Source organism: Ranitomeya imitator, chromosome 3 (genome assembly GCF_032444005.1).
Source record: "Ranitomeya imitator isolate aRanImi1 chromosome 3, aRanImi1.pri, whole genome shotgun sequence".
Classification (NCBI taxonomy): Eukaryota; Metazoa; Chordata; class Amphibia; order Anura; family Dendrobatidae; genus Ranitomeya; species Ranitomeya imitator.
The window spans coordinates 650,628,999-650,644,450 of record NC_091284.1 but is presented as its reverse complement, the minus strand read 5'-3'; the positions used below and the strand labels follow the sequence as shown (position 1 = coordinate 650,644,450).

Sequence of the window (15,452 nt, the reverse complement as noted above, 5' to 3'; positions counted from 1 at the left end):
TAGTACTAATATATGTTGCTTGGACGTCACTTATTTTCATTCCAGGTACACTAATGACTCTGCATTAGATTTATCTGGTTGTAGAATGAGTGGTAGCGCAATTTCTCCAAAATGTCTCAGAAGCTATTTTTCAACACCATTATGCCAGGTCACACATTGCTCTTTCTACTGTGAGCCGACTTGTCTCCCATTGAGCACATTTGGGACATCATTGGTCTGCAATTTCAACGGAGCTGCCAGCAGTGGATATTACTGATTTGCAGGCACATGTGCATTCAGTGTAGCAGAACATTCCTCGGACAACCATTAATAGCACAGCACGTAAGTGCTTATATTTCTGCTTGTGGTGTTTGTACTCCGATAGTGAATATATAAATAGTTGTGTTCACTCTCACAAACTGGTGAGTTTTATCAAAAGTGTCAAGATCTGTTTGAAAAATGGTGCAAGGTAGCAACATTGGTCAGGATGGTCCAGATCTATAAAAACGGCTCATGTAGTGTAATAAATTTGGCACAAATATCAGAAGACTGACCGTGACTTCCAAACAGAAAACTGGTGTGTACAAGTGCTTACTAAGAGTAGCCATCTCCATACATAACTAACAAAGTTTTCTCTCTGTAGTAAACAATTCATGCATTCCCAGCAACCGGAGATCGCCTCGCCGTAGTTGCTGGGCGTGCATGAATCGGCCTAATTATGTGATTAGTATCTTCGTTTTTTCCCCATCTTCTAGAGCAGTAATGTAATTCAAATTTTATACATTTAATGTTTACATGCTATAGCGTTAGAGTGCAGCTTTATTTGTTAGTTATTAAATGTGGCACAACTGATAGTCATGTTTGGAACATTTCATCTTCTTTTTGTTTTTATTTTAAAACACCCCACAGCTGTTAAATGTGTATGTATGAACAGTAGTGCTCACCATTAGGGATGAGCGGATGCGTAGAAGTTCACGTTCTGGTACCCGAACTTGAACCTGAACTGAAATCTCTCTCTCCCCCTCCTCTCTCATTTTTTGTGGTGAGTGCCTCTGTTCTGGAATCTTTGTAATAAATGTTATGACTACTCTTAGCTAAGTCTCTTTTTCTGTTATATAGGCTAAAAAGCAGATATAATAACATTTGACATGATATACTGCATTTGTGGCCAGTAAAGATGCCAATGTACATATATTTGTGGATGGTATTAATATTGTTGTTTGATCTTGGTAATTTGTCCCATTTTGCAGACTTTCTTAGGTCTTGCATGTCATGTTTATTCTGATTATTATTCCAGGAATTCCTAAATGGAGGAGAACTATTGGATGATCTAATGGATAAAATACACAATGCTGCTGATGCTGAGTCTTTACTTGAGGTCATAAAAAGACAATCTTCAGGGGTGCCACGTGTTTGACCAGTAATTGCTTAGTAGGAGGCAACTAAAGCTAAACACAAGTCACAAGATCGTTTTTTTGCTTTGGTAAAAGTGAATCTCCAATTATGTAATTATTGTATCCTGTGCGGTATACTATTAAAATGCTGTATTTTTTTATTTAAACATCTCATCTTGTCATAATTTATAGCCCTGCTCCCCTGTATCTTCATCTGCTTACCTGGAGAATTCCTATCTCAATAATGAAAGTCTAGTCTTCTTTAGATACTAACATCTACTCGGCCATGTGGTCAGTCGCTAACTGGGCCAGCAGCCATCTCTCTTCACTGATCCATAAACAGGTTTGCTCTTTTAGGCTATGTACACACGATGCGTTTTTGGGACTTTTTTACGCTCGTGAATGCCCCCAAAACACGAATAATAAAGCAAGATAATTCAGTGACAATCTTGAAGTGTTGTGCATATGATCTGTAAATTTCAGTGTGTATTTGCAGCATTTTATTTTTTGCAGCATGTCAATTCTTTTTGCGTTTCTGCAGCATTTTTGATTGATTGACTTCAATTGAGTCAGTCAAATCTGCAGCAAAAACACAGGTGTAAAAAGGTTTGCTTATTTGCTGCAGATGTGCTGCCAAAAACGCTTCGAGTTGTCAAAGGAATTGTCCGAAGGAGGAAGAGTGTGTGGGACGAGAATATGTGCGTGTGTCTGTGTGGGCAGAGAATGTGTGTGAGGGCGGAGAATGTGTGTGTGTGTGAGGGCGGAGAATGTGTGTGTGGGCAGAGAATGTGTGTGTGTGTGCGGACAATGTGAGTGTCTGTGTGTGGGCGGAGAATATGTGCGTGTGTGTGTGTGTGTCTCTGTGGGCGGAGAATATGTTTGTGTGTGTGTATGGAGAATATGTTCGTGTGTGCTTATGGAGAATGTGTGTGGGCGGACAATGTGCGTGTGTCTCTGTGTGTGGATGGAGAGTGTGTGTACCCATGTGACGTGTGTACCCAGGCGTCAGCTGATGGGACTACTACTCCCATCCGGCTATGTATTTTGTCACATATAACAGAGACAGCATGAGCCGATGATGGGATAATAGTCTCATCATCCAGCGCCTGTGTTCAATTGTAAAAAAAACATTAAAACATTTACATATTCACATACAAAATACATACTCACCGTACACCTAATCCACAATGCCCGTGTCTCCGGTAAGCAATCAAAAATAATAAACCAACATATCTTATAAACCAATATAAATATAATATATAAACCAATAATATATAAACCAATATAAATAAACCAATATATTCATCTTTCCGCCGTAGTCCATTTAATACCGAGTGTCCCACATCGATCTCATCCGGCCGCCGGTGATACACTGCGGGAGTGATTACCTCCTGTCAGTGTATCACTGAGCTGCCGTGAGAGTTCACTAGAGTTCATCAGCTGATCAGCTCCGATACTCTCACATACGGCACTGCTGTGTGCGAAAGTTCTCACACAGCGGTAGTGCTGTAAGTGAGAGCACCGGAGCTGATTAACTCCGGTGAACTCTCACGGCGGCTCAGTGATACACTACAGGAGCGATTACTTCCTGTCAGTGTATCGCCGGGTAGAGCGATCACATCTCCTGATGTGACTGTTCTACACGTGAGATCGCTGTGGACCACTAGGTATTAAGTGGACTACGTCGGACAGGATAGTATTTCATGGTTTTTTTTTTGTTTTTGTTGTTTGCAGGAGATGAGGGCGTCGGGGATTAGGCGTTCAGTAAGTATGGTAAACTTAGATTCAATAAAGGAGTCTGTGTGATTATTTAAAATATAGGACTTTATTCTGGCCGTGTCTTTATTTACCATGTAACTATAGGATTAGTAATGGATAGGTGTCTTATAGATACCTCTCCATTACTAACATGTGGGCTTGATGTCACCTGACAATACAAAGGTGACATCAACCCCACAAATATGAACCCCACTTGCCACCGCTACAGGGCAAGTGGGAAGAGCGAGACTAAGTGCCAGAATTGGCGCATCTATTAGATGCGCCATTTCTGGGGTGGCTGAGAGCTGATGATTTTAGCCTGGGGGATGCCAATATCCATGGCCCCTTCCCAGGCTATTAATATCAGCCCGCAGATGTCTGCCTAGCTTTTGCTGGTTCGATTTTATAGGGGGACCCCCATGTCATATTTTTTTTCTGGGGTTCCCCTGTAAACTAGCCAGTAAAGGCTAAGCAAACAGCTGTGAGCTGATATTAATAGCCTGGGAACCTTTAGCTAGTGGTTTCTTCCCAGAATATTAACATCGGCCGTAGGCTTTCCCGCTACTGGTTATTAAAATTATGTGGGAGCCCACGCAAAAATTATTTTTTAATTTTTAGAAAAATAAACAGATATTGCATTTCATGCAGATTTCTGACAGTTGCTTTTTTGTTAATCATATGTAGGATAATTATGTTAATGCTCCTACATAGGCTTGTGACTGTGTTTATTTATTATTAATGAGGGTATCTGGCTGAAGAGGTTGAACAAGGAAATTAAATCACAAATTTTTTTTTTTTTAATAATATATCTTTATTTAGCGCTATGGATTTACAAAAACGCATGAAAAAACATGCGTATTTCCATCTGCATTTTTCTGCCAAGAGATGCAGAAACCTTGCAGAAATTTCTGCAAGGAAATACGCAACGTGCGCACATAGCCTTAGAGGGGAATAAGTAGTGAGACTCCATCATGTTGATCCTTCTCTTCCCTTAGGATCTATCTCCAGGGACTTTTATGGGGCCCCTATTCATCATTTGCCGTTTTACATCACTTTCTTTTTTGTCTTGTGGTATTAGGTGGCGTTTTTGGTATCAAACCCTTCAAAATGGCACAAGTACCGTAATTAATTAACTTGGTGCAAAGTTAAAAATTGGCTTTTGACACCAAATGTCGCCAAAAAAATTAACTAAAATGTTGGCCTTCTAAAAAATACAGCTGGGGAGTGATGTGAAATTGCACCAAATTTTAAGAAATTTTGTTTTGTTTAAAGTTGCAATAGATGAATCAGGTAAAAACATCTGGAACTGCTAAACTTTGCCCACAAGGTGGAAAACATAAAAAAAGACTGGCGTGCACACATAAAATAGACTTAAAAATAAAAAAAAATCTAGAATAATGTATTTGCTGCAAAAAGACTAGTTCTTAGTTTTTATGTTATTTATATGCTAAGCTTTCTGACTGAGCACTCCGCCCTTCATTATGCAGTGATTTTAATTACATCTAATCACATCAAGTTCAGAGAGGTATTTATATTCAGCCATACATTCAGATATTAGCCATTCAGGTTCATGAGATTACCTTGACGATGGTTGATGGGCTATAATGCACACTCCACCAGGGGTTGTTGGTGAGAGAAGAGGTTGCACCTGCTGCGCAGCAGCACAGTGCAGACTTCACCGCACCAGGTGGCGATAGAGAGGATTCCAAACGAGCCAAGTCAGTAAGCGTAATGTTTAAAGGGGAAAACAGAACTTGTGGTCAAATACAAGCCGAGGGTCAGAACCAGACTAGAGCAGAGGTACCAGAGACATGAGACAGAGAAGAAAATCAGAGTTAGGCCAGTAGGTCAGCGCCGGTCGAGCGTGTGGTAACAAAGACAGGAGACAAAGTCAGTTCAAGCCCAGCCACGGAGGGGAATAGACACCAGAGTAACACTAAGGGTATGTGCAAACATTGCGGATTTGGCCCTGCGAATCCGCAGCAGTTGTCCATGCGGTGTACAGTACCATGTAAACCTATGAAAAACAAAAACCGCTGTGCACATGGTGCAGGAAATTCCATGCAGAAACACAACAGTTTATTTTCCGCAGCATGTCAATTCTTTGTGCGCAGTTTTTCTGCACACATTGCCGATATATTGAGTAAGGCAAATCCGCACATCAATAAACCCCAGACAATCCGCAACAAATCCACAAGTAATGTGCAAGAAATCCGCATCAATTTCTGCAACCATTTTGGCCTGCGTTTTCTGTCAAGAGATGCAGATTATGTGTGGAAAATTCCGCAGGCCAATCCGCAACGTGTGCACATACCCCAAGTCAGGTACAGGGGACAGGTCAGATACGGGTACGGAAAGTCAGAGTCAAAAGGAACACTGGGGTATCACGGATCAGCAGCTCAAGCTAAAGCCGAAAACTATCACTGACACGAGCTGCCAGCAAGAGCACCAAGAAATAGCCACCCCTAAACCAAAGAGAGGTAGAAATGGTTAACCCCACCATGACCAGGCCGGAGGAGGAGAAGCAGAAATCAAACTCCGACCAGGATCATGACATGGACTCACACTATTTGGCCAAATTTTGTGCAAAGCGTCTCATGTGTATTTTTCCTAAATTTCAAAAGCCATTTTGCTATTAACACTTCATGTATTTCACATTGACATGCTTTAACATGATTGAGTGCCACCATTTTTGCATTTTGGTATGTAAGTTGCTTTTTTTTGGTATGCACCTGTTTAGACTAGTTTTTGATGTTTCAGTCAGTTTTTCTGTTATTTAAATGATGAATCTGAGTCATTATATGGTCAGCCAGTCCCGCAAGATCTGCAGGTTTCAGCACCTCTGGTCTGGTGTGAACAGCCAGCATGAAGCATCTCTCAAGACTCCCTCAGAGCACATTCACATTGGTAACAGATCTGTATAAAAGGGGTTGTCCACTATTCAGATGGCTCCTTCTCAATCCCAATGTTTCCCCGCTGTAAAATAATAACACTAAGGCCGGGTTCACACTTGTGTGTGCAATGTGAGAATCTCGCATGAGTCTCTCGCATCAATAATCGGCACTGCCGCCGGCACTCGGGACCAAAGCGTTCAGCTGCATAGAAATACATGGAGCTGAACACTCCTGTCCCGAGGGCCGGCGGAAGTTCCGTGTATTGATGCGAGAGACTCATGCGAGTTTCTCGCATTGCACACGCAAGTGTGACCACGGCCTCTCTCTTCTGGTGCCAGTGCCGTTCCAGCGGTATCGGCAATGGCTTGCTCGGGGATCACATGACATTGTCACACAGTACTGGCTTCTCTCTTCGCCTTCGAACGTATCGCATACATACCTTGGAAGTGAGAGAACAGCAGGTATCACTTTCTCCAGATTAGTGATGAGTGAACGTGCTCGGATAAGGTGTTATCTGAGTATCTTCGGCGTGCTTGAATAATATGTTCAAGTTCCTGCGGCTGCATGTTTTGTGGCTGTTAAGCTATCCCCGAATGTGTTGAGGCTGTTTACAGCGGCAAAACATGCAGCCGTGGGGACTCTAACATATTACTCGAGCACGCCCGAGATACTCGGATAACATTTTATCAGAGCACTACTCCAGGTGTGTGTGATACGTCCTAAGGAGAGTGAAGCCAGCACTGATTGGCCGAAGGGAAATAACAATGCCACGTGATCCCCAGGAGCGCCTGTGCTGGCACCGGATATGAGTATAGGACTTATTATTTTACAAGGGAGAACTATAGGGATTGAGAAGGGATTGTCGAAGTAGTAACATAGTAACATAGTTAGTAAGGCCGAAAAAAGACATTTGTCCATCCAGTTCAGCCTATATTCCATCATAATAAATCCCCAGATCTACGTCCTTCTACAGAACCTAATTGTATGATACAATATTGTTCTGCTCCAGGAAGACATCCAGGCCTCTCTTGAACCCCTCGACTGAGTTCGCCATCACCACCTCCTCAGGCAAGCAATTCCAGATTCTCACTGCCCTAACAGTAAAGAATCCTCTTCTATGTTGGTGGAAAAACCTTCTCTCCTCCAGACGCAAAGAATGCCCCCTTGTGCCCGTCACCTTCCTTGGTATAAACAGATCCTCAGCGAGATATTTGTATTGTCCCCTTATATACTTATACATGGTTATTAGATCGCCCCTCAGTCGTCTTTTTTCTAGACTAAATAGTCCTAATTTCGCTAATCTATCTGGGTATTGTAGTTCTCCCATCCCCTTTATTAATTTTGTTGCCCTCCTTTGTACTCTCTCTAGTTCCATTATATCCTTCCTGAGCACCGGTGCCCAAAACTGGACACAGTACTCCATGTGCGGTCTAACTAGGGATTTGTACAGAGGCAGTATAATGCTCTCATCATGTGTATCCAGACCTCTTTTAATGCACCCCATGATCCTGTTTGCCTTGGCAGCTGCTGCCTGGCACTGGCTGCTCCAGGTAAGTTTATCATTAACTAGGATCCCCAAGTCCTTCTCCCTGTCAGATTTACCCAGTGGTTTCCCGTTCAGTGTGTAATGGTGATATTGATTCCTTCTTCCCATGTGTATAACCTTACATTTATCATTGTTAAACCTCATCTGCCACCTTTCAGCCCAAGTTTCCAACTTATCCAGATCCATCTGTAGCAGAATACTATCTTTTGTTGTATTAACTGCTTTACATAGTTTTGTATCATCTGCAAATATCGATATTTTACTGTGTAAACCTTCTACCAGATCATTAATGAATATGTTGAAGAGAACAGGTCCCAATACCGACCCCTGCGGTACCCCACTGGTCACAGCGACCCAGTTAGAGACTATACCATTTATAACCACCCTCTGCTTTCTATCACTAAGCCAGTTACTAACCCATTTACACACATTTTCCCCCAGACCAAGCATTCTCATTTTGTGTACCAACCTCTTGTGCGGCACGGTATCAAACGCTTTGGAAAAATCGAGATATACCACGTCCAATGACTCACCGTGGTCCAGCCTATAGCTTACCTCTTCATAAAAACTGATTAGATTGGTTTGACAAACCAGATAGATGAAGCTGCAACCCATAATGAGGTCCTGGTTATGGGGGACTTTAACTACCCGGATATTAACTGGGAAACAGAAACCTGTGAAACCCATAAAGGCAACAGGTTTCTGCTAATAACCAAGAAAAATTATCTTTCACAATTGGTGCAGAATCCAACCAGAGGAGCAGCACTTTTAGACCTAATACTATCTAATAGACCTGACAGAATAACAAATCTGCAGGTGGTTGGGCATTTAGGAAATAGCGACCACAATATTGTGCAGTTTCACCTGTCTTTCACTAGGGGGACTTGTCAGGGAGTCACAAAAACATTGAACTTTAGGAAGGCAAAGTTTGAACAGCTTAGAGATGCCCTTAATCTGGTAGACTGGGACAATATCCTCAGAAATGAGAATACAGATAATAAATGGGAAATGTTTAAGAACATCCTAAATAGGCAGTGTAAGCGGTTTATACCTTGTGGGAATAAAAGGACTAGAAATAGGAAAACCCCGATGTGGCTAAACAAAGAAGTAAGACAGGCAATTAACAGTAAAAAGAAAGCATTTGCACTACTAAAGCAGGATGGCACCATTGAAGCTCTAAAAAACTATAGGGAGAAAAATACTTTATCTAAAAAACTAATTAAAGCTGCCAAAAAGGAAACAGAGAAGCACATTGCTAAGGAGAGTAAAACTAATCCCAAACTGTTCTTCAACTATATCAATAGTAAAAGAATAAAAACTGAAAATGTAGGCCCCTTAAAAAATAGTGAGGAAAGAATGGTTGTAGATGACGAGGAAAAAGCTAACATATTAAACACCTTCTTCTCCACGGTATTCACGGTGGAAAATGAAATGCTAGGTGAAATCCCAAGAAACAATGAAAACCCTATATTAAGGGTCACCAATCTAACCCAAGAAGAGGTGCGAAACCGGCTAAATAAGATTAAAATAGATAAATCTCCGGGTCCGGATGGCATACACCCACGAGTACTAAGAGAACTAAGTAATGTAATAGATAAACCATTATTTCTTATTTTTAGTGACTCTATAGCGACAGGGTCTGTTCCGCAGGACTGGCGCATAGCAAATGTGGTGCCAATATTCAAAAAGGGCTCTAAAAGTGAACCTGGAAATTATAGGCCAGTAAGTCTAACCTCTATTGTTGGTAAAATATTTGAAGGGTTTCTGAGGGATGTTATTCTGGATTATCTCAATGAGAATAACTGTTTAACTCCATATCAGCATGGGTTTATGAGAAATCGCTCCTGTCAAACCAATCTAATCAGTTTTTATGAAGAGGTAAGCTATAGACTGGACCACGGTGAGTCATTGGACGTGGTATATCTCGATTTTTCCAAAGCGTTTGATACCGTGCCGCACAAGAGGTTGGTACACAAAATGAGAATGCTTGGTCTGGGGGAAAATGTGTGTAAATGGGTTAGTAACTGGCTTAGTGATAGAAAGCAGAGGGTGGTTATAAATGGTATAGTCTCTAACTGGGTCGCTGTGACCAGTGGGGTACCGCAGGGGTCAGTATTGGGACCTGTTCTCTTCAACATATTCATTAATGATCTGGTAGAAGGTTTACACAGTAAAATATCGATATTTGCAGATGATACAAAACTATGTAAAGCAGTTAATACAAGAGAAGATAGTATTCTGCTACAGATGGATCTGGATAAGTTGGAAACTTGGGCTGAAAGGTGGCAGATGAGGTTTAACAATGATAAATGTAAGGTTATACACATGGGAAGAGGGAATCAATATCACCATTACACACTGAACGGGAAACCACTGGGTAAATCTGACAGGGAGAAGGACTTGGGGATCCTAGTTAATGATAAACTTACCTGGAGCAGCCAGTGCCAGGCAGCAGCTGCCAAGGCAAACAGGATCATGGGGTGCATTAAAAGAGGTCTGGATACACATGATGAGAGCATTATACTGCCTCTGTACAAATCCCTAGTTAGACCGCACATGGAGTACTGTGTCCAGTTTTGGGCACCGGTGCTCAGGAAGGATATAATGGAACTAGAGAGAGTACAAAGGAGGGCAACAAAATTAATAAAGGGGATGGGAGAACTACAATACCCAGATAGATTAGCGAAATTAGGATTATTTAGTCTAGAAAAAAGACGACTGAGGGGCGATCTAATAACCATGTATAAGTATATAAGGGGACAATACAAATATCTCGCTGAGGATCTGTTTATACCAAGGAAGGTGACGGGCACAAGGGGGCATTCTTTGCGTCTGGAGGAGAGAAGGTTTTTCCACCAACATAGAAGAGGATTCTTTACTGTTAGGGCAGTGAGAATCTGGAATTGCTTGCCTGAGGAGGTGGTGATGGCGAACTCAGTCGAGGGGTTCAAGAGAGGCCTGGATGTCTTCCTGGAGCAGAACAATATTGTATCATACAATTATTAGGTTCTGTAGAAGGACGTAGATCTGGGTATTTATTATGATGGAATATAGGCTGAACTGGATGGACAAATGTCTTTTTTCGGCCTTACTAACTATGTTACTATGACAGGAGCGATTTCTCATAAACCCATGCTGATATGGAGTTAAACAGATATTCTCATTGAGATAATCCAGAATAACATCCCTCAGAAACCCTTCAAATATTTTACCAACAATAGAGGTTAGACTTACTGGCCTATAATTTCCAGGTTCACTTTTAGAGCCCTTTTTGAATATTGGCACCACATTTGCTATGCGCCAATCCTGCGGAACAGACCCTGTCGCTATAGAGTCCCTAAAAATAAGAAATAATGGTTTATCTATTACATTACTTAGTTCTCTTAGTACTCGTGGGTGTATGCCATCCGGACCCGGAGATTTATCTATTTTAATCTTATTTAGCCGGTTTCGCACCTCTTCTTGGGTTAGATTGGTGACCCTTAATATAGGGTTTTCATTGTTTCTTGGGATTTCACCTAGCATTTCATTTTCCACCGTGAATACCGTGGAGAAGAAGGTGTTTAATATGTTAGCTTTTTCCTCGTCATCTACAACCATTCTTTCCTCACTATTTTTTTAGTGGACAACCTCTTTAATTCCGTTTATTTTATTGAAAAATGTTGGTCATGGTCATTCACTCATCCATTTTCTTTCCATTCTCTTACCATGCATGTTTATGCAGTGTTTTTTCCAGTATGTGACATGTTTCATATATGTACCATTTATCTACTATATAATTGTCTAAGGCTCACTTCCGTCTTTCTGTCCTTCTGTCTGTCTGTCACGGATATTCATTGGTCGCGGCCTCTGTCTGTCAAGGAAATCCAAGTCGCTGATTGGTCGCGGAAAAAAAGCCACAACCAATCAGTGACGTGCACAGTTCGGAAGAAAATGGCCGCTCCTTACTCCCCGCAGTCAGTGCCCGGCGCCCGCATTCCCCCCTCCAGCCACCGCTAACACAGGGTTAATGCCGGCGGTAACGGACCGCGTTATGCCGCTGGTAACGCACTCTGCTACCACCGCTATTAACCCTGTGTGTCCCCAACTTTTTACTATGCGGCATCAATAGTAAAAAATCTAATGTTAAAAATAATAAAAAAACAAAAACCTGCTATACTCACCCTCCATTGTCCGCAGAGCCGGCCGCCATCTTCCGTTCATTGCGAAATTACCCAGAAGACTTAGTGGCCTCGTGAGACCGCTAAGTCATCTGGGTAATTTTGCAATGCGTCCTGGGAATGGAAGATGGCGGCAGCCGCGCGCTACAAGAGGCCCTCGGATCCGAAGGTGAGTATGTTTTTTTTTTATTGTTTGTTTTTTTAACCTGTGACATGCGTGGCTGGGCAATATACTACGTAGCTGGGCAATATACTACGTGACTGGGCAATATACTACGTGGCTCTGTGCTGTATACTACGTCACTGGGCAATATACTATGTGGCTCTGTGCTGTATACTACGTCACTGGGCAATATACTACGTGGCTGGCCAATATACTACGTCACTGGGCAATATGCTACGTCACTGGGCAATATACTACGTGGCTGGGCAATATACTACGTCACTGGGCAATATACTACGTGGCTGGGCAATATACTACATGGCTCTGTGCTGTATACTACGTTGCTGTGCAGTATACTACGTCCCTGGGCAATATACTACGTGGCTGGGCAATATGCTATGTGGCTGCGCAATATACTACGTCGTTGGGCAATATACTACGTGGCTGTGCAATATACTACGTCGCTGTGCAATATACTATGTGTACATGCATATTCTAGAATACCCGATGCATTAGAATCGGGCCACCATCTAGTAACCCATAAAGGTCAATGGGCTGAATTTGAAAAACACATGTTCCATGATTGCAGAGTTCACATAATGACTAGCCAGCTATCAAGTGGAATACGTTGTGTATGTGCATTACTGGGGGTAACTCGAGCTGGAAAGTCCACGGGCTGAGAATGGCCAACACCCGATACGGCCAGATCACCCTAGAACTCCAGGTCCCAGAAGCATACTTCCACCTGATATTTTTGGTGGATACCCACATGTACTCATTCACACACAGGTCCAGACCTGAACTGTGTATTTCCACGCATGCATTTGCCAACAGACGATAATTTCCCTGAGGAACAGACAACAGCGGCGTCCTCCTGTCACCAAACTCATACCCCACTACATACAGAGGGAACCACCACCTTGCCCTGACCCCTCCTCCTGAGAGGACGCCGAGATTCAAGGTTTACTTGTGGCGTGGGTTGAGTTTTGCCCCTACTCCCTGGCAGCACCTCGGCTGCCCCCACCGAAGAAGGGGTAGGTTGGAGAAGGATGGTTGAGATTGAAGCTCCCAGGCTGCAGTCCTTACACCACTGGTCCCAGCTGACTACTTTCCTGGACTGCCAATCTTTGACTGGGTTGTGTCTCTTCAACCAAGGAAGGCCCAAGACGATGGGAATTGGCATATCCTCCAAGAAGTAGCATGAGAGGGACTCTTCATGAAGAGTCCCTATACGCAGGTTAATATTATCTATGACTTGGGTCACCTTCCCCTGGCTTGGACAGAGTTAATTGCCTGAATACTAATGGGTTGCGCTAGTGTCCTACCCATGAGACCATGGGTCTGAACGAAGCGAGAATCCACCTAATTTACTCCAGCTCCACTGTTCACCAGCACCAATATAGTCTCAATTAGGCTATGTGCACACGCTGCGGATTTGACGCTGCAGATCTGCAGCAGTTTTCCATGAGTTTACAGTACCATGTAAACCTATGGAAAACAAAATCCATAGTGCACATGCTGTGGAAAAAAATGCGCGGAAACGTTTATATTCCGCAGCATGTCAATTCTTTGTGCGGATTCCGCAGCGGTTTACACCTGCTCCTCAATAGGAATCCGCAGGTGGAATCCGCACAAAAACCGCGGTAAATCCGCAGTGCAGTTTACCAAAATCAGTGCGGAAAAATCCGCACACCATTCCACAGCGTGTGCACATACCCTTACCCTGCCAACCACAACTTCAGCAGGAATAGTACACTGAGACAAAAAGATGGATGGAAATGTACATACAGTCATGGCTAAAAGTATTGACACCCCTGCAATTCTGTCAGATAATACTCAGTTTCTTCCTGAAAATGATTGCAAACACAAATTATTTGGTATTATTATCTTCATTTAATTTGTCTTAAATGAAAAAACACAAAAGAGAATGAAGCAAAAAGCAAAACATTGATCATTTCACACAAAACTCCAAAAATGGGCCAGACAAAAGTATTGGCACCTTCAGCCTAATACTTGGTTGCACAACCTTTAGCCAAAATAACCGCTTCCGGTAACCATCAATAAGTTTCTTACAATGCTCTGCTGGAATTTTAGACCATTTCTTTGGCAAACTGCTCCAGGTCCCTGATATTTGAAGGGTGCCTTCTCCAAACTTCCATTTTTAGATCTCTCCACAGGTGTTCTATGGGATTCAGGTCTGGACTCATTGCTGGCCACCTTAGAAGTCTCCAGTGCTTTCTCTCAAACCATTCTCTAGTGCTTTTTGAAGTGTGTTTTGGGTCATTGTCCTGCTGGAAGACCCATGACCCCTGAGGGAAATCCAGCTTGCTCACATTGGGCCCTACATTATGCTGCAAAATTTGCTGGTAGTCTTCAGACTTCATAATGCCATGCATACGGTCAAGCAGTCCAGTGCCAGAGGCAGCAAAGCAACCCCAAAACATCAGGGAACCTCCGGCATGTTTGACTGTGGGAACCGTGTTTTTTTCTTTGAATGCCTCTTTTTTTCTCCTGTAAACTCTATGTTGATGCCTTTGCCCAAAAAGCTCTACTTTTGTCTCATCTGACCAGAGATCATTCTTCCAAAACGTTTTAGGCTTTTTCAGGTAAGTTTTGGCAAACTCCAGCCTGGCTTTTTTATGTCTCGGGGTAAGAAGTGGGGTCTTCCTGGGTCTCCTACCATACAGTCCCTTTTCATTCAGACGCCGACGGATAGTACGGGTTGACACTGTTGTACCCTCGAACTGCAGGGAAGCTTGAACTTGTTTGAATGTTAGCCGAGGTTCTTTATCCAACATCCGCACAATCTTGTGTTGAAATCTCTTGTCAATTTTTCTTTTCCGTCTACATCTAGGGAGGTTAGCCACAGTGCCATGGGCTTTAAACTTCTTGATGACACTGCGCACGGTAGACACATGCTCATGCTTCCTCACAATTTGGTTTCTCATGTCCTCAGACAGTTCTTTGGTCTTCTTTCTTTTCTCCATGCTCAATGTGGTACAGACAAGGACACAGGACAGCGGTTGAGTCAACTTTAATCCATGTCAATTGGCTGCAAGTGTGATTTAGTTTATTGCCAACACCTGTTAGGTGCCACAGGTAAGTTACAGGTGCTGTTAATTACACAAATTAGAGAAGCATCACATGATTTTTCGAACAGTGCCAATACTTTTTTCCTCCCTTTTTTATGTCTGGTGTGGAATTATATCCAATTTGGCTTTAGGACAATTCTTTTTGTGTTTTTTCATTTAAGACAAATTAAATGAAGATAATAATACCAAATAATTTGTGTTTGCAATCATTTTCAGGAAGAAAATGAGTATTATCTGACAGAATTGCAGGGGTGTCAATACTTTTGGCCATGACTGTACCCTGATTGCTTCCCTCCACTTGACCAAGGCAACATGGCTTTGGAGATGAAGTACCAACTTTGGCACGAGATGGGCAGACATTAATGTAATGACCCGTAAGTCCACAGTAATAATAATAATAATTTTTATTTATATAGCGCTAACATATTCCACAGCGCTTTACAAATTATGGAGGGGACTTGTACAG

General features: G+C 42.5%; 1 protein-coding gene across 2 annotated transcripts in view; it reads left to right on the top strand.

Moving 5' to 3' along the window:
* The window catches only part of MTRF1 (mitochondrial translation release factor 1), a 59,268-nt gene extending 57,728 nt beyond the window's left edge, over nucleotides 1-1,540 (top strand). For both annotated transcript variants that reach the window (XM_069758213.1, XM_069758214.1), the window contains one exon: nucleotides 1,277-1,540. In XM_069758213.1, the coding sequence (XP_069614314.1) occupies nucleotides 1,277-1,396 (120 nt within the window). In that variant the 3' untranslated portion in view covers nucleotides 1,397-1,540. The remainder of the gene's footprint in view (nucleotides 1-1,276) is intronic.
* The last annotated feature ends 13,912 nt before the right edge of the window (nucleotides 1,541-15,452 follow it).